Source organism: Neopsephotus bourkii, unplaced genomic scaffold, assembly GCF_033783945.1.
Source record: "Neopsephotus bourkii isolate Nb327-2 ecotype Australia unplaced genomic scaffold, CSIRO-AGI_Nbou_v1 NB_678, whole genome shotgun sequence".
Lineage (NCBI taxonomy): Eukaryota > Metazoa > Chordata > Aves > Psittaciformes > Psittacidae > Neopsephotus > Neopsephotus bourkii.
In genome coordinates this window covers 749,474-771,789 of record NW_026901177.1, presented here as the reverse complement: position 1 = coordinate 771,789, position 22,316 = coordinate 749,474, and the positions used below count along the sequence as shown (strand labels likewise).

Below are 22,316 nucleotides of genomic sequence, written 5' to 3'. Positions count from 1 at the left end.
ACATCTGGTGATAAAGGAGGAACAGAAGAATATTGAGTGCATCAGTTAAGTTTCTGGCTTAAGGCCACTCTCCAGGCAACATGCCATAGCTATGAAATCACTGTTATTTTAGACTTCATATTAGATGAATAGGGTAGTGCAAGCTGTTTGAAACTCAGCTTTGATGTATTTAAATATTTTAAAATAATGCCTAGCATTTAATAGTTGCGCTAACATTAGCTTTCCTAAGTGCTTGATAAAAATAGTTTTATTCCCTACTGTTTTAAACTTATTTTTTTTATTAAATGGAGATGCCTAAACCGTCGGTATTCACCAGAAGATTCAGTTATTCAAATATTGTATCATCCATCTTAAGTCCTGAATTATGTTCTACATTTCTGATTGAAAACTACATTAGCTCTATAGCAAACACAATTATGATTTGTTGCCATGTATCATATTTACCTGAGAACTAATAGGAATGGCAGGAATAGTCCTCTGCTCTCCACATGCAAAAAGCCTTCTTTTTAAGTCAGTGTCAAAGTTGTCATTGACTTTACTGACAACACTATTTGGTCACAAATACCCAGGTCTTTACTGCTTAAAATAATCTCCTTTAGTTCTTATCCACACAGGCCCAGGAGCTGCAGAGTTGTATTGGTGTGCCTATGCTTGAAGCTGAATACTGTTTTGTTTTCATAAGCAGCAGCTGTTTTCAGAGCAAAGTAGAAGATTTCAAAGAGATCATCGGCTGACATCAACACATTTCACCACCCAATTGTAACCAAAAAGCAGTTTAGCACCATACCGCCAGTAGCAGGAAAAGAGAATGGTACCAGATATCCCAACATGTGTACCTTACTTTGGGATACCTGTGGGCTGTGCACTTGCTTTTTAAGTTTAAATCAGTAGTTATCAGGCCTCTTTTCTAAGTCTTTATTCCAACGTGCATGTTCTGCAGCTTTTTACAAGAAAACAAAGGTAAAAACAATTAAGTTGTGAAGTCGCTTCACTTCAATAGAAAAGGCGAGTCTCAAGAGCCGCAGACGCCCCCGTTCACAGGCTGCGGCTGAGGCTCCGGTATGGAGGCTGGCACCTTTTTTGGCCAACCCTGCCCAAGACTCTGTAGGGGCTACCTAGACTCAGGTTACTAGGCAGAAGCAGCACCTCGGGACAATGAAGAAAGGGGGACCAGCGATCCACCCCACTCACACAGCTCGGGCGGATCACTGGCCTGACCGCACGCCCCCCCCCCCCCTTCACCCTGACCCCTGGGCTCCCAACATCTCTTCCTACCTCCCCTCGCCCTAATACGTCACTTCCTGGGGGCGGGCCGGAGCGCCGCCAGCCGCGGGGTGTCAGCGGCAGCCCAGTGATGGCGGCTCTGGGGCGCTGGCAGTCGCGGCGCCTGGGGGCGCCGGGGGGGCTGTGCTGCTCCTAATCGGCGTCGGGCCCCTGCGCCATGGGGAGGAGCCGCGGCTGGCGGCTGGCCTGAGTCGGCGGTGGCGGCGACAGCGACAGCGGAGGGCGCGGCATTGCCAAGGGAGACCCGCCGCGGGGGCCGCGACCTGTGCCTCCGGGGATGTTGCGGTGGGTCCGGCAGCAGCTGGTAGGTGCTTCCCGCCGCCGCGAGGTGGGGAGGGCCCGGGGCCGGGATCTGGCTGGGTGCTCATTCTCCTCGTTCCGGCCTTCCAGGATGGCCACGTCCTGACGTCTCTGGCCGGGCCGCTGCCGCCGATGGGGATCCCTAGAGAAAGTGGGGTTGCGGGCTGGTGGACGGATTGAGGGGGCACAGGGCCGGAGCGTGCGTGGGAGGAGAGGTCTTCTCCCGCCGGGAGCGGGGAGGTGGAGGCTGGAGAGGCCTGCAGTTTTCATTTGGATCTTGGGATCACGGAGTGGGTTGGGTTCGAAAGGACATTAAAGATTATGCATTTCCAAACCGTCTGCTACGGGCAGGAGCATCTTCTACTAGACCAGATTGCTCCAAGCCCCGTCCAGCCTGGCTTTGAGCACTGTCGGGGATGGAGCGGCCACAGTTTCTCTGGGGAACATGTTCCAGTGTTTAAGTTTCCTTTTTAACATGTATTGGAATTTTCGGGGTGTTCTGTGTTTGTCTTTGTGGTGGTGTTTTGGTTTTTGGTTCGTTGTTTTGTTGTGGTTTTTTTTTGTTATTTTCTTTTTCCCTTGAAGCCATGTTGACACAGAAAAGGGCATTCCCTTACCTCTGGCCTCCGTTGGGAGAGGCACCCCAACTTTTTTGCACGGAGCAGTGACGGTGCCGTTCTGTGGACGGACACTTAGATTTGCTGGCCTCTCTTCCTCCTTCACGTTGCGAAATCTCTTAAGGCTTTCTCACCCGATACACGCCCGTCTCGTGTATTTCCCTGTACCTGAGAGCTTTGCAGATGTTGTCTCTATCTGTCTGTTAGGGCTTTGAAAGTGACGAGAAATTGAATAAAAACATCTGTGAAATGCTTTTCGCGGAGGAAACCAGTTGAAAAAAGGCTGCAGTTAAGAGTGTCTGTCGCCTGTTAAAAAGGCGCTGCTTGTAGTGCTTGTGTTACAACGTGCAAGGGAACTAAGCCGTCTGTGACTGCAGTGTCTGTGGTACTGTAACCCAGAATTACAGTAGGTTTGGCTATTGTGATTTGAAGTGGTGGCACACTTCCTGCCCTTTCAGAATTATTTATCTTGCCTTTTCTGAAACGGAAAAATTCCTTCTAAGTGATGTGTTTGCAAATTTACTTTTCCCATTCGTTGGAGTTACCTTGCATCACAGATGTCCAGATTGATACAAGAGCTTACATTAGTTAAAGGTTTTTATATTTTAATGATTTAAGCTTCTGGCTTAGTAATGATTTGTTTAATTTGTTACATCACTTTTTACAAAAAATTATAAGCTTTTCTTCCCCTACCTCCTTTCCCATGGCCTGTAGATTTTCCCATATCTGTGTCTGAAGTACAGAGCTTGCGTTGATAGTCTCAATGCCAGCTTTCACTGTGCTCACTAGTTGGTTTTGACACCAAGAATTACTGACCTGGGAATTAATTGCTCTGTCCAAGCTCTGACTGTACTCTTCAGTTCTGTTTGTCATGCATATCTTTTTTAGAATAAAGCATGTTTGGTGTAATGTAGCTATCATTTTTATCCCTTGAAGGTGGCTTGAGATTTGTGTATGTGTTTTTTAAAGCAGCATTAAGTTGTCTTCTGCAGAATCTAGATTAGGACTATATCAGTGGTAGGAATTCACGTGTCAAACACGATTGCTTCTCTCCCTGTAAGTACACTGACCAGTTTGTCAGAAATCTGTTTGCCATTAATAGAAAGTAAAAGCTTACTGTAACAAGATGCGCAATAAATCTAGCACTAAGTGGTTTTTGTTCTTTTAAAGGAAACTGTTTGATGGCAAAATAACTGTTGAAAACTTGCACTAATTTTGCCAGGCAAGGATTACTGTAGTAGAAGAATGGAATAATAAATAGTCAAGGTGATTGAACAGACATTTAAATATGGAATTAAGGAAAAAATACTGCAATTCTATATGTTTTGTGCTTTCTATAAACCTCACTGCTGTTAATGGATTAGTAGTTTCACAGCTCATAAAGATGAAAAATGGCTTGACAGGTATCACACAGCATGTGTCTTCCAGGGACACTCAGACAACTCATCCTTTGCGTAATAGTTTGTTAAACGTAGATCCCACCATAAGTTTACTTCTTCATATGTCCATGATGTTAAGTGTCTGAAAGAATGTCCAAGGGCCAAAAACCTGGGAAAAGATGCTGAGAAACATTTAGAGAGAGTGGGAAGAGTGGGGTGGCAGCAATATGTGAATCAAAGGGTGGCAAAATCTGTGTCTGATTTATTTCTGATAGGAGAAGACAATAATGTGCGGTTGGATGCCTTTAGAGTGTGTATTTGTACTAGAGGTTGATGTTGCAATAGGTTTTGAAAACAGTGTTCTTATCCATACAGGAGGGTTGGAATCAGGCAAATATGTAGGACTGATTTAAGCGGGATGTTTTTGTACTACTAATACAAAAGAAAAATGTTGATGTGCAGAAATGTTGGAAACTAGTTATTGGGGAAAGGGGGGACAGACTGACTGGTACTTTGCTGAAGGTGCTTTTAGGTAATTATTAAGTACTCTCTGTATGAAACCTACAAATATTTTGCAACTTCTTGTTTGTCTAAGAGGGCAGTATTTTATACACCAGTTAATGAGGTCATATGGTCTTGAGAACTTGCATTCTCAAGAGTTGTTAAAGGGGCAGTGAAAATGAATTAGGTGGTCTTAGAGGTAAGTAATAAGAGGGTCTGGTAGGGAATTCAAACTATTTCAGCTCAGCTCTTTTTAAGAACAGGAGACATGCTGAAAATGTAGTACTTTCTTCGTCTTTATCATGGTCGTACAGGCCCCAAATGTTTTTCTAACTGAGGTATTATTTGTTTTTTCCATGATATAACAGAAACTGGTGGTAGTGCTAATGTTACTCAGTCTTCAGTGCCTATGTGGGACTCTGAAAAACTGTCAGTTTGGTTTGGTATCTTGGCCTTCAGTCTGCTTTGTTTGCGCAGAAACAAGTAGCACCACCCTACACAAACAGTTTTTCAGTTTTCCTTCATCTAATGCTGCCCCATGCAAAGTAAGCTGCATATCAGGTCATTGACAGTGTGCATCTATGAAGTTAATATAATTAGTTAATAGTTGGAAGTACTGAAGTTTTAGTTATATCATCATGATGGTAGAGTTTTATATATTTTGTATCTTATTGTATGAGATATGAGATCTGTGATAAAGTTTTATAGTTGTATCTCACTATCATGAGATAGTTTTACCAAGTTTTAGTTGTAACTCCTTTTGTCCCTATGGTTTTTTTAATGAGTCATTGTTTTTAGTAAAATGCCCTGATGTATTTCAGAGAAAAGCTTTAAGCAGGAAAGATGCCTGCTTTCCAGTTCCAGCTCTGTTACCTTGAGATCTCAGGGATCAGTAGGCATGTGGATTTGCTGAGGGTTGCATAACACCACAGGCACAGCCAGCTCTGCTTGAAAAAAGCAACCGGGTAAATAATAGTTGATAGGAAGAATCATTAATATTCAGGAATAGTACAGTGCATTTTATTTGCGTTTCCAGATATGAAGGCTTAGACAACATAGCTCTGTGTACAGCAGAGTGCTGTTGTGGCCCTCCTGGTCAAGTGTGTGCAGTGCTAACACGAACAAGAGTACAGAGTGGCATTTGTAATGCTCAGTGACTTTCTGTACCACTTCTAGTTTAATAGATTTATGACACTGTTTGGACTGTGCTAATGTCCTGATGGTGGACATGGAGTGTTAGGAGCTGTTGCAGTGGTATTAAAAGAAAGTACTGACAGCTTCAGTTGTTTGGCAAGGAGGTCTCCCAAAATTGTGATTGAACACCATTGTATGTATGATCTTAGCTGCATAATTTTGAAGTGTTAGTCCTGTCAAGTGAAGAAGGGTCTCTGGATTTCCATTCTAGTTGCTGTTATGTAGAGTTTGAGCACTTTGATCTGTTATCTAACAGTTCAGTGATGTACAATGATATAAAAAACCTAAGAGCTGTCTAGTCTCTCTTTGTTTTGTTTTTTTTATGATAGTTCAAGAGAAGCAGAATTATGCTATATTTGGCAGAGTATCTTCTTCCTAAAATTTAAGAATCCAAGTGCTCTTGTGCACTGACAACAACTTTTACGCTACGCAGAGCAAGGTATTCAGGCGCTTGCAGCTTTGCTGTTTAACTGGAAGTAGAAGACAGAATATACGAATCAATTCCTAAGGTCCAGTTAGAATTAAACTTGGCTAGGAATGTTAAGGATAACAGGAAGGGATTCTATAGGTACATAGCAAATAAAAAACAGACTAGGGACAACGTAGGCCCCCTCCGGAAGCTATCGGGAGAACGGGCTATGGAGGATTTGGAGAAGGCTGAGGTCCTCAATGACTTCTTTGCCTCAGTCTTCACTGGCAAAGGCTCTGACCACACCACCCAAGTCTTGGAAGGCAGATGCAGGGACTGTGAGAATGAAGACCTTGGGCCCACTGTAGGAGAGGATCTGGTTCGAGACCATCTTAAAAATTTGAACATACACATGTCCATGGGACCTGAATGAAATCCATCCGCAGGTCCTGAAAGAGCTGGCTTCCAAATGAAGTTGCTAAGCCACTGTCCATTATATTTGAAAAATCATGGCAGTTAAGTGAAGTTCCTGAGAACTGGAAAAAGGGAAATATAACCCCCATTTTCAAGAAGAAGAAAATGGATGACTCAGGTTACTACAGACCAGTCAGTCTCACCTCCGTGCCTGGCAAAATCTTGGAGCAGATTCTCCTGGAAGGCATGCTAAGGCACATGAAAAACAACAAGGTGCTTGGTGACAGCCAGCATGGCTTCACTAAGGGGAAATCCTGCCTGACCAATTTGGTGACCTTCTATGATGGGGCTGCGGAACTGATGGACAGGGTAGAGCGGTTGATGTCATCTACCTGGACTTGTGCCTAGCGTTCGACGCTCTCCCACATGACATCCTTGTCTCTAAATTGGAGAGACATCAATTTGATAGGTGGGCCACTCGGTGAATAAAGAACTGGCTGGATGGCCACATGCAAACAGTTGTGGTCAATGGCTCAATGTCCACCTGGAGACCAGTAACGAGTGGTGTCCCTCAAGGATCGGTCTTGGGACCAGTCCTGTTCAACATCTTTGTTGGTGACATGGACAGTGGAATTGAGTGCGCCCTCAGCAAGTTTGCCGATGACGCCAAGCTGTGTGGTGCGGTTGATATGCTGGAGGGAAGGAATGCCATCCAGAGGGACCTTGACAGGCTTGTAAGGTGTGCTGATGCCAACCTCATGAAGTTTAACCATGAGAAGTGCAAGGTCCTACACCTGGGTCGGAGCAATCCCAATCACAGCTACAGGTTGGGCAGAGAAGAGATTCAGAGCAGCCCTGTGGAGAAGGACTTGGGGGTGTTGGTCGATGAGAAAATGAACATGAGACAGCAGTGTGTGTTTGCAGCCCAGAAAGCCAACTGTATTTTGGGCTGCATCAAAAGGAGCATGACCAGCAGGTCAAAGGAGGTAATCCTGTCCCTCTACTCTGCTCTTGTGGGCCCTCACTTGGAGTATTGTGTAGAATTTTGGTGTCCTCAACATAAGAAGGACATGGAGCTGTTGGAACAAGTCCAGAGAAGGGCCACGAGGATGATCAGGGGACTGGAGCACCTCCCATATGAAGACAGGCTGAGAAAGCTGGGGCTGTTCAGCCTGGAGAAGTCTGCTTGGGGACCTCATAGCAGCCTTCCAGTATCTGAAGAGGGACTGTAGTGTCAGGACAAGGGATAATGGGTTGAAACTTAAACAGGGGAAGTTTAGATTGGATATAAGGAAGAAATTTTTTACTGTAAGGGTGGTGAGGCACTGGAATGGGTTGCCCAAGGAGGTTGTGAATGCTCCATCCCTGTCAGTGTTCAAGGCCAGGTTGGATGAAGCCTTGGGTGGCATGGTTTAGTGTGAGGTGTCCCTGCCCATGGCAGTGGGGTTGGAACTAGATGATCTTAAGGTCCTTTCCAGCTCTAACTGTTCTATGATTCTAATTCCTTAATTCATTTAATCAGTTTCTTCTGACTGAAGAACCTAGTTGCTATCCTTTTCCATATAATGGTTATAGGAAGGTTCGGGTTGTGAGGAGCAGAAAGGGTTCATCTAGTCCAGAAGCTGTATACAGCCTACATTGAGAGGTGACCACAGGGAATGTTTTCAGCTGCTTTGTGTTGGTTGTCCCTGTCACACCCCATGCATCAATAGCCCCCAGGGCAGTATCACAGCATTGTTAGGGTTGGAAGGGACCTTTGAAGATCATCTCATCCTGCCAATATTTGTAATAGTGTTCTTCATTTTTCATTCTAATAAAAGTTTTTTCGACTAATAAGGGAAATGTCCTCAAATAGATTAGCACTAGAGGACTGTATGTTTGGGATGTTCTTCCCTTTCCTTTCAGGTGTTGGTGTCTGTTAAGGTGTTCTGAGAGGGCAGATGCTGTTCTGTGATAGCTTATAGTGATTGGTGTTCTGAACAAGGTGGACAGTGTTTGATCTCATTATTTGCATGGATGTGTTTTATTTTCACTTAAACATTTCATAGAATTGAGCCAATGCAGTTACTACTACCTCTCCTACATCCCTCCCAAAGTATTCTCTGTTTTCTTTGAATGTTGCAAGTACTTTGAACTGATCCAGACAGAGAGTCCTAGTCTTGAAATCACATTGCTTTTCTGGTGTACAACCTCCCCTTCTTTCTTAGTGGTCATTGAAGTCTATTCCCCTTTTTGGCTAAAATTGGGTATTTCTTACTGTATACTGGATAAATACATGCATATTTGCTCAGAAGAGGTCCTCTCGTTCAGACTACCCAGCTCATACATTCTGTATTGTCCCAGAAGGATTAGTGAGATGTGTGTTAGAACAAATGAAACTACTTTGGTTAGAGTAATTTGAGAACTGGGGGTTAATGACTCCCCTCTTGTAACTTCATACAGGAGAGAGTGTGGCCTGATTTTTTATTTTTTGTTAGAGATACTCTCTGATATGCTGGACTAGTCCTTCTATTGTGTTTGGGTCTTCTAACCTTATTTTCTTCTTATATTCTGCGACTGCTGAAGGGTAATATATTTGTAGCACAATGTGTTCCAAAGCATGCAGAACCTGGCCCTGTCTTCAGCCAGCTGTCTGTTCCAAATGGAGACATCCATTCTGTCCTGTCTAATTTTTAAAATCTTATCATCTCATAAAAAGTTAAATTGTAAATTTATAAATTGCCTACCAAAACCTAATCAAATCAGTCATAACACTGTTTCTTTTAAAGATCATTTTAAAAATTGGAAGATCAGCTGTCTTGCTGTGAGGCTTGGATGCTTGACCTATATCTTGTCCTATTCTTTTCTTCTTTTTTTTTCTTTTTTTCCTGGCCATGAATTTTTGCAGCAGCAGTTTTTTATTGTGCCAGATTTCTACTCGTCATGCAACAATATGACCATTTAATTGACTGTATGATATTCCTGCAATAACAGTATCCTGCTCCCTTAATACCTACTGCCTATTTATGTTTTATGTGACTGAGTGAGAAAAATACTACTTTCTTGACAAAGAGCAAAAGCTTTAAGTGTTCTGGTTGGTAGGTAGATGGTCAGGGTAGAAGCTTCTATTTATTACTAAGAGGTTGCCTGTGAACTCTTCATCGGGAGGTAAAAATAATCTAAGGCAAGTAAAGATGTGCTGAATTTAATAACATTCAACATGTGTTTTGGATATCATTGGAATTGTTTTTCTTGTTTGGATGGGTTGGTTAAATTCATTAAAATTTGCTTGCTTTCTTCTGCAGTGGAGAGATAGTAGTTACGAGAGAAAAAAATCTGCGTTTGAATTTAATTAAAAACATGACTTTTGCCTTTCACTAGTGATGTCATTTGGTTTTCTTTATTGTATTGTCGTGTCCTCGGTAGTTATAACTGGTTTTGTAACTGGAGAAGAGTTTCAGAGCAGCCCTGCGGAAAAGGACTTGGGGGTGCTGGTCGATGAGAAAATGAACATGAGCCAGCAGTGTGCACCTGCAGCCCAGAAAGCCAACTGTATCCTGGGCTGCATCAAAAGGAGCCTGACCAGCAGGTTGAAGGAGGTGATCCTGCCCCTTTATTCTGCTCTCGTGAGACATCATTTGGAGTATTGTGTACAGTTCTGGTGTCCTCAACATAAAAAGGACATGGATGTGTTGGAACAAGTCCAGAGGAGGGCCACGAGAATGATCAGGGGACTGGAGCACCTCCCATATGAAGACAGCCTGAGAAAGTTGGGGCTGTTCAGCCTGGAGAAGAGAAGGCTGCGTGGAGACCTCATAGAAGCCTTCCATTATCTTAAAGGAGCCTATAGGGATGCTGGGGATGGACTCTTCATTAGGGACTGTAGTGGTAGGAGAAGGGGTAATGGGTTAAAACTTAAACAGGGGAAGTTTAGATTGGATATAAGGAGGAAATTCTTTCCTGTTAGGGTAGTGAGGCACTGGAATAGGTTGTCCAGGGAGGTTGTGAAATGCTTCATCCCTGGTAGTGTTCAAGGCTAGGTTGGACGAGGCCTTGGGTGATATGGTTTAGAGCGAGTTGTCCCTGCCCATGGCAGGGGGGTTGGAACTTGATGATCTTAAGGTCCTTTCCAACCCTAACTATTCTATGATTCTATGAAAAAGGTATCTACAGTACACCTCTAGAAAAACTCCTTGAATTTCTAGCACAAAATCTGTTTGTAAGAGCAAATAAGAGCTGCAGCAAAATAGATCTGACAAAGTGCCTCTGTAAACACAAGGTCGTATTTTCCATCAAAATACAGGTGACATTTGCAGCTAGGCTTTTTTTTTTTTTTTTCTTTTATATAAACCTTTTTTCAACTGCTGTTGTAAAAAAACACTTAGCAACAGTACAGACCATGGTAGAAAAGAGATACAGTAGGACTGACAACTACACCAGGTTTTAAAAAACAAACCTCTGCAATTCCCTGACTTTCCGCATGCTGTGATTTAAATGGAATTTTTTCTTGTTTACTTTGAGTAAAATAAGAATGGGAATGGAGAGGCTTCCTGTAAATGGGAAGGAGAGGTAATGATGGAGGCAAAGGCAAGCTGTTTTCATCCTGAAATATTTTGCCAGGGAAAGAACTCTTATAAGGTTTATACCTAAAAATATGCGTTGTTACATTTTGTTACCTGTTTCCTCTCCCTTTTGCCCCTTTTTGGTCTGGTTTTACGTGTGACTCTGGTAATTTTTTCCAGATCTTTAGATTGCAACAAAATAGAAAGGAAGCTTAAGATTTAGCAAGCTTTGAGGATAAACTGGTTTGTAGACATGTCTGAAAGCAGAGCATTAAACTGATACTTAATTCATAAATCATGTTTGTAATGGGATTAAACAGTAAAGTGATATTTGCATGGATTAGACTAAAAACTGCAATGTTATTTTTACAGAACATGCTTTATCAAAGCATATTAAAAGGAAGAGCTAGACAATTCTTGCTATAACTAACTAAATTATCTTCCTGGGAAATTTGTTGAGCACCAAAAGTCAGGGCAACTGTCAGTATAATTTTGTCACGTATTTTGAAAAAGCCTTAAGATTTATTATCTAGGAGTGCTTTGGGGGAAGAATTTTTTGAGAAGTGTTTGTTTATTGGGTTTTTTTTCATTCTGAAGGTAAATGTGAACTAACATAAGTAGCTATAGCCTGCTGGAACCAATATAAATATGGTGGGTTTCAATATTCCGATGGGATAATTGTCACGCAAGTAGCCCAAAACAGGAGTCCTTCACACTTGCAGAAAATAGTTTTATAAATGACTCAAAGCAGCCGGTAAAGAGCATTTTGTTTTAAGGTAATATCACATTGTATGCAAGCACATGAAGAAATACATAATTCCTTTGAATTTGTCCTTTCATGGACTTGACATGTATATGGTGAAATTACTAGCTACAAAGTTGAAATTGCTTTCTAATTTTAAATGAAAGTTCATAACCTGTCACAGATTTGAATGTCGTATTTAATACTGAGAATCAAAGAAAAGTATTTCTGCTATAAAATAACTTAAATGAATCCAGGGGCTATGCAGAAAGGATACAGTTAGGGGTTGTATTTTTGACATAGTGTGTTTTTTCAAGGTATGGGATATGTGTGTTGAACGTTTCATTTACTGTATTGGTTCTGTATTTCTTAGTGTAATTTTGTTTAGTAACTGCTATTTCTGTGTGATTGATTATTGCAGAATTGTAGCACATTCCATGCTCAAGTACCTCATATATTTTGAGCAGCTTTCTTTATAGTGGCTGTTGATTTTTGAGATCTCAATTCTTATTTTATCAAATACAGTTCTCATGGGTGTCTATATAGTTACGTTCTCATGGGTGTCTAAAGTCACCCTTCAGCTTTGAAAATCTTGCGTATGCTCTGTTTGTGTGTGTCTGAGAGGGAGATGATGTACATAAGGATAACTAATTGCTGGAGCCCACAGAGGAAAATTGTTAGTTGTGAAATTAAAGCTGTGTGGTTTGAACTTCAAAGGCATCTTCATTCCCCCTTCTTTAGAGCAGTGGGCTACTTTGGGAGTCATGGCAAAAGACCAAATGTTTCAGATGCAGATACAGTCAAACTTCAAGTTCTCTTAGACCACTTGTGCTTCATCATAATGCTTTTTTAAATCTCTCTCTCTTAGGAAAAAAATTAGAGAGCACTGAATGGCCTTGCAAAGTAGTTTGGGAGCCACTAGCCCTTACTTTGAGGCTAGCTTCCGTAAAATCTGAATGTTAATTAAATTTGTTTTCTTAATTGAGTTGAAGACACATTTATTGTAAAGTCTGTTTTATGTCAAAAAGCATCTGAGAAAAAGTATCACAGGATCTGTTCATTATTGTTAATTTTCATAATCTGTGTGTCTGAGTATGAACGAGAGCATCCTGAAATAAAGCAACGAGTGAGGAAGGAATGTATTATTGGCATTTAGTTGATTAAATACATTGAATGCAAGAGGTTAAGAGTTCTAATAATCCTGTGGCAAAAGTGCGAAGCTTGAAATTCTGTTGAAGACAGCCACAAAAGAATAGGTTTGTTTTATCATATGAAGTCCAAAATGGATTATGCTTTGTAAATACTGTGATTTGGTTTGTAGAGGAGGATAAGAAAGATAGTTCCTTAATTAATGCAAAGGTGGACTATTTTAAAATTAAGCAGTATACCTAAATCTCTTAAAATTCTTAACTACTAAGAAAAACTGGATATGTCAGAACCATTTTTGAGAGTGTTATGTTAGAAAGCCTAACTTGCCTGCTCAGCTTGCTTTTGCTTTCTGATTTTATTGATGTTACAAGACCAGTATGTTTGGGATCAGTCACCTAAGTAGAAAAACTGGCACAGGGAAGTATGGTAGCAGTGGATGAGGCCAGTTTAGCTTGCTTGTTATTTATGCAGAAAATAAAGAGAAGATAGATGTTGTTTTGTTGTGTTTTTTTAATAGGGATTTTCCCATGTTATTTTTTGTTGGCATTTTGGTAAAATAAGGTAAAATCAGAACAACTTGAGCTGTATATATCTAGGATTTTATTCCAAGCACCAGTATGACTGTTCTAATTACAGTACTAAGCATATTTTTACCTTTGTAAAAGGAAGGATTATTGCTTCATGATTTCTTAGCCCTTATTTCCTTGAGTGCTTGTTTTCACAAAATAATGTAGTTTGGTCATGAGTCTTTTAGGAGGTTGCAATATAATTTGTTGTCAGGTATTTAAAAATGACTGTAGATACAGTAAGATGGAAGAGGAAGTTGCATGGTGTACTGTTTTGTACTGTTTTATCTATTTACTGCAGTGATATTTCAAAGAGGAGGAACAAATTGCATGGCACTATGTAAACCTCAGGATGCTTCAGCTGATTCACTGCTTTAATTGTTAGAGCAGTGTTTAAAATCGCTGTGAGAGGCTGTTTCTTCTTTCACACTAACCTTTGATACGACAAATTCAGTTTGACTACTGCCCAGTTACATGATTGAAAGAATTATTGGCTACCTGTTCTGAGTACAAACTTACACAGACTTCTGAAAATGGGTATGGAGTGTGGCTAGATAACACAGGAAAAGTATTCCATGCCTTTGGGGAAGCTGATACTTTCTTTAGCAGTGTTCAGTGTGGTGTTTGAAAGGAGGAAGAGGATGTAATTGAGGCTTCCTTCTTTCAAATGCCATTTCACTGAAAAATGGTCACATAACAGAAGTTCTTTTAGCAAATGTAATTTTGCCCCCCCCCCCCCGAAACTGTGAATGATAAAAACATTTGGGAGATCATGTTAAAATATACTAGCTTTATGCAAATCAGAAGCAAAATCTGCTTGTCACATGATTTGTAATTATCAATGCATATCTTGTAAAGCTTGAAGCACTAACTGATTCGTTGTATGCTGGTCTCATGTTGCTAATTGTAGCTGAAAGACTTGTGGATTTTTTCTGTCTTACTTAACAGTGTTGAAGTGTGGGGAGGGTATATGTACATGCATGCTGCCATAAGTTAATAATGGTATTAAAGAAATAAGGAGTCTGTAGTAGATGGGATATATTACATCAATGAGTTGAGTATTCTGGGATTCTGGAGTTCTGTGGGATTCCGTGAACAGGGTATACACGGGCGTGGAAGGGAAGTTCAGCTTGGATACAAGGAAGAAGTTCTTTACTGTGAGGATGCTGGAGCACTGGAACAAGTTGCCCAAAGAAGTGGTGAATGCTCCCTCCCTGGCAGGTTCAAGGCCAGGTTGGACAGAGCGTTGGGCGACATGGTCTAGGGTTAGCCATCCTTGCCCATGGCAGGGGGGTTGGAACTAGATGATCTTAAGGTCCTTTCCAACCCTAACCATTCTATGATTCTATGATTCATAGTTACAGACTTGAAACTTAGGAAATCTGGGTTCTGTTCCCATCTCTGACTCAATTCCTGCTGTGATTACAGTCAAGTGACTAAGGTTGTTATGGATGTGTCCTTTTCCACACACAGCTCTGATAAATGAAGAGGTTTTTGTCCCCAGCCTGCCTGGCTTGTGCATTGCCATCTCCATAGATCTGCTGACTGCACAGCTTCTGTGCTTACTCTGTGGTAAATTTCAGCAAAACAGAGGTCAGTGTGTCTAGACTGAAATTTTAAGCTGTTTTAACTGCACAGCTGCACCTGTAAACTCATATGACCAGAGATGTGATTTGGAAAATAGCTTCCTTGTTTTTAATCAATTGAGTGTGCTTCAGCAGAGATATTCCACTGATAGAAGTTCTTCTGCAGTTAGGCTTGAGTTGTATGGAGCTCTACACTATTCATAACAAAAATGTCACTAAACTCATCAACTTTCAGGTATATAAAAAGTTCAGTGATACACTAGTCACTCTGAAAGTGATGTGGAGATTAGTATTTATCACAAGTGACTGCCTGTTGCTTTCTTTGCTTTGTATGGTTTGGTTGTGTTTTTTTTGTTGTTGGTTGCTTTGTTTTGGTTTTTTCCTTGCTTTACGTGCGATTTAGAGTAGAGGGTTTTCAGGCTGTAGAATATGACTTTCCAAAGTGAGGATGTCTAGCAATTTGTGAGTGAGACATTTTCTGAGAGAAGAAAGAGCTGTGTATGTAGCCTTATTAATTAAGCACATTTTTTCTTGCATGCAAAACACTTTTGTTGTGGCATCATTTGGAAATAATGTGTCACTAATGTCAAATATCCAAAATTTTAAAATTTTGTGTCAGCATTTAATAGATACTTTAAAAAAAAAACCACCTTATTTTCATTCTTGCATCTCTTCTTTTAAAGTCATGAGCAGTTCTTTTCTTCCTGTGTCTGATGTCTATGTATATTTTTCCCTTCCTTTTCCATATCTACTTTTTGTCTCCTTGCTCCACTCTTATCTTTAAACAAGCTTTCACATTGGAGCATGTGACCAGAGCAGCCTTCCACAGCTTGTCATCTAAAGTTTATTCTCCTTCAAATCTCTTTGAAAAATCTCCTTTCCTTTCTTTCTCCCTTCTTTCTTCTGGACCTCTTCCTTTCTGAAGGAGAATGTTTCTGTAGTAATGATGCAAATAAAAAAACAAAGTATTTGAGAGGATTTTATGATTAGTCATTTGCTTTAAAATGACACCATCCTGAATGTGACCATACTTAACAACCTGTATTAGAGATAGTCATGAATTAAAGGAAATTCATGGTTGGTTAAACCAACCATTTTTTATGTAGCTCATTGTGCTTGCTGTTCATCATCCTCTGTAGTTAACTGGTACAGAAGTATCTTCCGTTGGAGTTCTGCAAAGTGTCAGTTTTTATTTGATACAGATCAGGGTCTGAGCCTGGTTTCACAAGTGGAGCAACACAACTGCAAACGTAATTTCCTCACCTCTAGCAATGAAATTGGTGATGTCCATTCACTTGGCATCGAAGAACAAGGAAATTGTATACAGTACAGAGTTGGTTCTAAGATTAGGAATGCGTGATGCTCACACTGAAATTCACCACTTTCTGGACAATCGTTGATTCCTTATCAAATAACTTAATTTCACTAGTTTGTTACATGTCTTATAGCTTTTTTTTTTTTTTTTTTTAGTTTTAGTAGCTTTTTTTTGGCCTGCATTATTACTGGTTTACTGTCTTGCTTATTGTATTTTGCCATCACCTGCTTCTCCAGGTCAGTACACTAGAGCTTGGAAGAGTTCTGGTGAGTCATGTAGCCCCAGGAAAGGCTCAATTAAAGATAGACTTGAATGACCTAGATAGAAGCCCTTGTGTTACAGAGACATTGCAACCTTCCCATGTGACTTATTTTGGTTTTTAATTGTTTCTATAAGGAAGGATTTTTTTTCTGTTTTTTTCAATATCCAATCTTAAGTTTTCCTAGCTTCAACTTAAGCCTAGTTCTTCTTTCTTCAGATCACCCCTTTTCTCAGTGGAACACTCTTTTATATATCAGAAGATGTGCTAGTATATCCCAAGTTTCCTCTCCTCTAGGGCTAAATGATCCAATTTGATTGCACTTGTCTTTTTAGATTGTTCAGCCTTGCATTATGTGTCATGTTTTTAGACTCTCCTGCGGATCATGGTCCACTCCTCTGGATACTGTCCAGTTGGTTCGCAGTGCTTCAGTTGTGGCTCCCACTCCTCCTCCAGCCTCCTTAGTACCAAAGACCTTCTTCTTAATGGGATGACATTACTGACTCACATTAAGCCTGTAATCAGCTGTAGCCTTTTGATTGCCATCTTCAGAACTGTTTATACAGGCTTCTACTCTCTTTTTGTAGATAAAGTCAGTTGTATCTAACTGCTGCATCTTTCAATGTTCTGTGTGTGTGGTTGGTCAAGGTGATTTTGAAATTTTTCTTTTCATTTGGAGTTCTTGCAGTCCTGAGGTGGTGTCATCTGCAGATTTAACACCTGTATTCCCCTTTCCCCCACAGAGTTGATGAAAATACTAACTAGTAGACCTGAAACAGGGCTTTGGTTCCACGGGATCGTCTGTTTTGGCAAGAAACTATTGATCAGTATTTGTGAGGTGTTTTTTTTTTGTTGTTGTTAGGGTGTGTTTTTTTTGGTGGGGTTTTTTTGTGGTTTGGGTTTTTTTTAATGTGTCTTCTGGTGGTGATGTTAGGAAATCACATTTGACATTAGACAAAATATTAGTTCTTGGAGATAGAACTTGTTTGGAAAAATACTGTTGTCTAGGCACATGCAAATGCTTTTTTGATTTTAAGCTGGTGGGAATCTTCAAAATCCAGTTACTGCAGCATACTAGTATGACTTTTTTCTTAATCTTTTATTTTTATCATAATCTGTTTCATTAGGGTTATCAGGAGCATGGCTGTGAGGACAGTGATTTACATGTTAATTTTGTTTCCTATTCAGAAGCCACTATTCTAAAACTGCTGCTTGGTATCTGGATGTCATTTTTCAGGACAAAGATAATTTTATAAAACTACAGTTAATAAAACAGGTTTGGTGTTGTTTTTTTTAAATTTGTGTTTTAGGGTTTTGACCCACCGCATCAAAGCGATACAAGAACTATATATATAGCTAATCGTTTTCCCCAGCATGGCCATTATGTTCCTCAGAAGTTTGTGGACAACAGAATAGTATCATCCAAGGTAAGGAATAAGTTTGGCATGGGAAAGCCGCTTGTAATTAAGAAGTTGTGTGGTGAATGTGTGCATGTGTGTATTATGTCTCATAATGCATTGACAATATTAAAAATGAAAGAAACTAACCTTTTTTGAGGAAAAAGCTAGGTTGTTTCCTGTTTAGTTTTTCTGCTGCTCTTGTGCCTGTTTCCTCAGACTTTCACTAAGTACAGAACAATTAAGCATGTTGGTCAGAATTTTGTAAGAAAAGTAGGTTTTAAACCATTGTTAATTGTGTCTGGATGTGATGCACAGAACCACTTTTAGAAGGAAAGATGAAGCTGGTTGCGAAGATTTATAAAATAGCCAAAATGTAAGCTAGTACTCTGCATAAAATAAATCAGCAATGGACTGCAATTGCAGATTCCCTCCTAGTGTGACTTTGGATTGAAATCAATAGAACTGATGGTGGGGATGTGTGTTGTCACTGTGGTGTAGGACAAAGTTACAGATACAAGAATTAATTTGTCCTCTGCTAGCCAGGATGCAAGCAGACAAATAACTCCAGCTGCTCCTGTCCTAGTTGGTAGGAAAATATTGAAAACTTGTGACTGTAAAGGCAGTTGCTACCCCTACTTCCCTGCTACCTGTATTTTGAACAAAAAAACAACCAACCAACCGAAAGAAAACAACCTACCCAGAACCCAAAGGGTATAGTAGTTTTCTGTGAGAGTAGAGCAAGACCAGATGGTTTGAGGGAGGGGATATGGAAAATGAAAAGATTTAGCTGAATTTCACTGAAAAATTGTTCAGTATGTCATAACTGTTCTCTCTCTCCCTTTCTCCCCTTCAGTATACGGTGTGGAATTTTGTTCCAAAAAACTTATTTGAGCAGTTCAGAAGAGTAGCTAACTTTTATTTTCTGATTATATTTTTGGTTCAGGTAAGTTAAATAATACTCCGGAAATTGCAATTTATGTTGTAAATTCTGCTATTGATTTTTGTTCTGTGAATTTAACTTCTCTACTTATGCATTCTGTCTCTAAAAAAAACCAGCACATTTGCAGTTTCCTTTGGAAAAAAGCGTAATTTAAAAAAAAAGTATGTCCAAAATTATGTACTGTCTTTAGGTTTTATCTTCATGAATGCTAATGTTTTTAAGTGTGCAGCTTCTAAGTCCATTGCATGCCAGCTAGGAACTCAACTGTCTGCAGTTTTTAATCCTGTGTCCCTTGCTCTTTCATGTTTAGAAAGAATTAACTTTATAACAGGCTGAAAATTCCTGTGTTGGGAGTTACTAAAATCATACAGTTCTAACTTAGTTGAACAGAATGTGTTGCCCATTCCATCCTCCTAGTTAAAAATACTGACTTTGTCATTCCTGTTACGATGTTTCGTGCTGTTTAATATTATAACTTGAGGAAGATGGGGGTATGCTGGAGATGAAACATAAATGTTACTTAAAGTAACTATGGACAGTGTTGCGTTTTTCAGGCTTTTATTTCTTTTCAGTACAAATTTACCACTTTAGTTGATTTTTGAGTCATATTCTCTTCAAGCTGTTAGACTTCAGTAATTTCTAAATGATGCCCATGAAAAATTCAGATCTAAAGGCAGAACTACTCAGAGTGTAATCCTTTTATAGCAGTTTGTAACTCAAGTGAGTGCCCTAATTTGTGTGGGAAATGTGTATATGTCTGTATTCTTGGAAATTAAATGGGAGAAAAGCTGTGTTTTTGTTCATTTGTTAGGGTGGAATTCTGGTTTTATTGAAATCCTGTTTGGAAGTTCATTAGCATCTAATATTCTTTTCTTTTTATGAGGCAAATGTACCTTTAAAAGTTGATCACCATGGTATCTTCTCTGTCATACGAATCTCATGTGACCAGGATGCAGTGTTTGTCATTACCACTGTATTCCACTGTGGATGACAGACCTGAGGCAGGTTTTCATTATATGATTTAAACATGCAGCACAATTCAGTCCACGTTATTTACCACACTGATGCATGCCAGAAGCATGGTGACAGACTGCATTTTGGTCCTCTGAGGCTCCACACCAGTTGTGTGGTGGATGTGTGTCCAGCTATGTAGCAGACAAATGGCCATGGTGTTCTGGTGAAAGAGGCAAAAGGAGCAAGCTGCCATGACAATTCCACTAGCACAAAACTTGTTCCATTTTCATATATTAGCCTCCCTTGAGAAAGGAGGAGAGTGTAGATGGCAAAAATGGCATGGGAACCCTATCCAGCCAAAAATCAGATGCTTTTGGCATGGATTTTCTTGGACAACATGCTGCCAAGCTAAAATTGCAATGCTACAGTTGAAGAACAGACAATATTGCAGGCTAGATCTGATTTTTTTGCTGTGTTCTATAAACAGTCTCAGTGAAGAAAAAAACAAGCTCATTTGCATGGTCAGATGGCATAATCTGTGTTCTCTCTGAGGTTCTTGGCTCTTAACAGAGTAAACTTCATGTATGACTGTTGTGTTTTTTTTTCTTTAATGGTTCCCAAAGCAATGCCACAAGTCTCAGGTAAAGTGGATCAAATTGATGTCTGTGGTTTTGAATTGTTATTGTGTATATTTTCTTTACAGCACTTGACCATGTTGGTTTCTATCTGCAGCAGAGGCAAACCACTAACCTCCCCCCCGCATACAGAATTTTAGTGTACACAATGCACTTTTGGCATGCCATCAGTAATAGCACAAATTGAAAAACTGCATGTTAATTTGGTGGAACCGGACAGGAGCAGTCTAAGAAAGTGTTTTCTAATAGCTAAGCTGTTGTAAATTACTATTTTAAACTATTTTCATTTCTGAAGTGGATGTTGTTATACTCTACATTGCTCTTAATCAGTAGATTGTATAGAATATTGAAACAGCTTCACAAAATCTAGGTTTCCTTCCTTTGTAATATAATTTTGAATTCATCTTTGTAGGACGAAAACATGCTAAGGACTCTTAAAATTGGCACATGTGCTATAAATGTGACCAAGCGTTCTCTGCCTTAAAACCTTTGTTTGCATCATTATTAACATCATCAGGAACTGAGTTTTGCTCCAGAAATACTGCAGAACATGCAGTAAAAATAATCATAATGAGGAGTTTGAAAAAATTACAATTATAAAAATAAAACTGAGTCTAATTTTTATATTTTCCTCTCTTCTAGCTCATGATAGATACCCCTACCAGTCCTATTACCAGTGGATTGCCATTATTCTTTGTCATAACTGTGACAGCCATAAAACAGGTAAAGGGAAAAAAAACTTGTAGCACAAAGACTTTCTAAGGTAAAATTAGTTAACAAAGTTTGACCAACGTATTGTTTAGATACTAAAAATAAATAAAAAATGTGTCATTTTTACAAAGGGTTTTGTATTTTATGTTTCTTGTTAGATGCTTGAACTTGAGCATTTTTTTAGTTGTCAAGCACTCAGTGACTGGTACCCTTAAATGGACAGTGAATGACTTGTCAGACAGCATTTTTGTCTAAGCGACGTTGTAAGACCTTTTCTGAAAGCTTGTCACTTATTCTTTTGGCACAACTCGCTACGTATTAAAACCAGTCCTCACACACTGAAAGCTTGGGTAGATTAAGCAACCCGTGTTTGTCAGTAGTTAAAAGGCAAATTTTGCCCAAGGAGTATGTTTCATGATATGAAATGTATATTAAGTGTAATCCTGTACCAGGTAAAAATCCAGTTTAGAAAGCTTCTGATTTTGTTTTCTTTTTCTTTGATTACATAAAACATTTTGGAGTGCTTTATAGCACTTGAAATAACAATAATCTGCTGACTTTAATAGAAATCTGATTCAAGCACCATACCATATCCTACTAAGACCTAGGTGCCCCGGAAAGAGAATGTTAAAAAGAAAAACAAAAAGGAAGAAAAAACCAGAAAAAGAAAAATCTTCTGTTTTCTTTAAACCCTTAGAGCAAGAAGAGAAAGAAACAAGCACATAAATAAAGAGGTGATGTGGGTAAAACTATAACTTATTCTGCAGGGAGGTAATTTTCAGGAATTATCCCTTTCCAAGGGTTTGACATTGCTGTCTGGGGAAAAGATGCAGTCATAGCAACTGAAAAGTAAGCAGGAGACTGTTAAAGACCTGCAGCTGGAATTTCAATTTGGTTTGTGCCAGTAAGACCCAAAGACAACCTGAAATAGGGCAAGGTAAAAATAACTCTAGCTTTCAAGTGGATAGAATGATGTTTGGGGAAGAGGGAATCTTAATGCTGGAGTAATACTTGAATTAACATTTCCTCTTGTTTCTGTGCAGTTTGTATGTATAGAGTGCCCTAATCCTGTTCAGTTGCATCATCACCCCCAAAAGTCACATGTTCAAGAGCTGTGGCAATAAGTAGGCAGTAGAAAATATCCATTAAAGCTGTGTGAACTGAAAGGTTGTGCAACTTAGTCAAAAGGGTTTGGTGGTTTTTTTTCCAGAAAGAGGTTGGACTTGTGTGAGTCTAAAATAGTCCAAAATAAGCTTATCATTACCTTGTTTCCAGATGTGCACTCTTGTGTTTAGGTATCTTACTGTTGACTGTAAAGAGCAGATTCTGACATTTTTTCTAGAAGTTTCAAATCATTCATGACTTCCTAAGCATCACAGGTTTTTCTGACTGTCTTAATGTCTCTGCAAGGATTATTGGA

General features: G+C 39.7%; 1 protein-coding gene across 8 annotated transcripts in view; it reads left to right on the top strand.

Annotated features, from left to right (window-relative positions):
- The first annotated feature begins 1,318 nt into the window (after positions 1-1,318).
- The window catches only part of ATP11B (ATPase phospholipid transporting 11B (putative)), a 72,772-nt gene continuing 51,774 nt past the window's right edge, over positions 1,319-22,316 (top strand). For all 8 annotated transcript variants that reach the window (XM_061353490.1, XM_061353491.1, XM_061353492.1 and 5 more), the window contains exons 1-4: positions 1,319-1,588; positions 17,567-17,683; positions 18,510-18,599; positions 20,828-20,908. In XM_061353490.1, the coding sequence (XP_061209474.1) occupies positions 1,562-1,588; positions 17,567-17,683; positions 18,510-18,599; positions 20,828-20,908 (315 nt within the window). In that variant the 5' untranslated portion in view covers positions 1,319-1,561. The remainder of the gene's footprint in view (positions 1,589-17,566; positions 17,684-18,509; positions 18,600-20,827; positions 20,909-22,316) is intronic.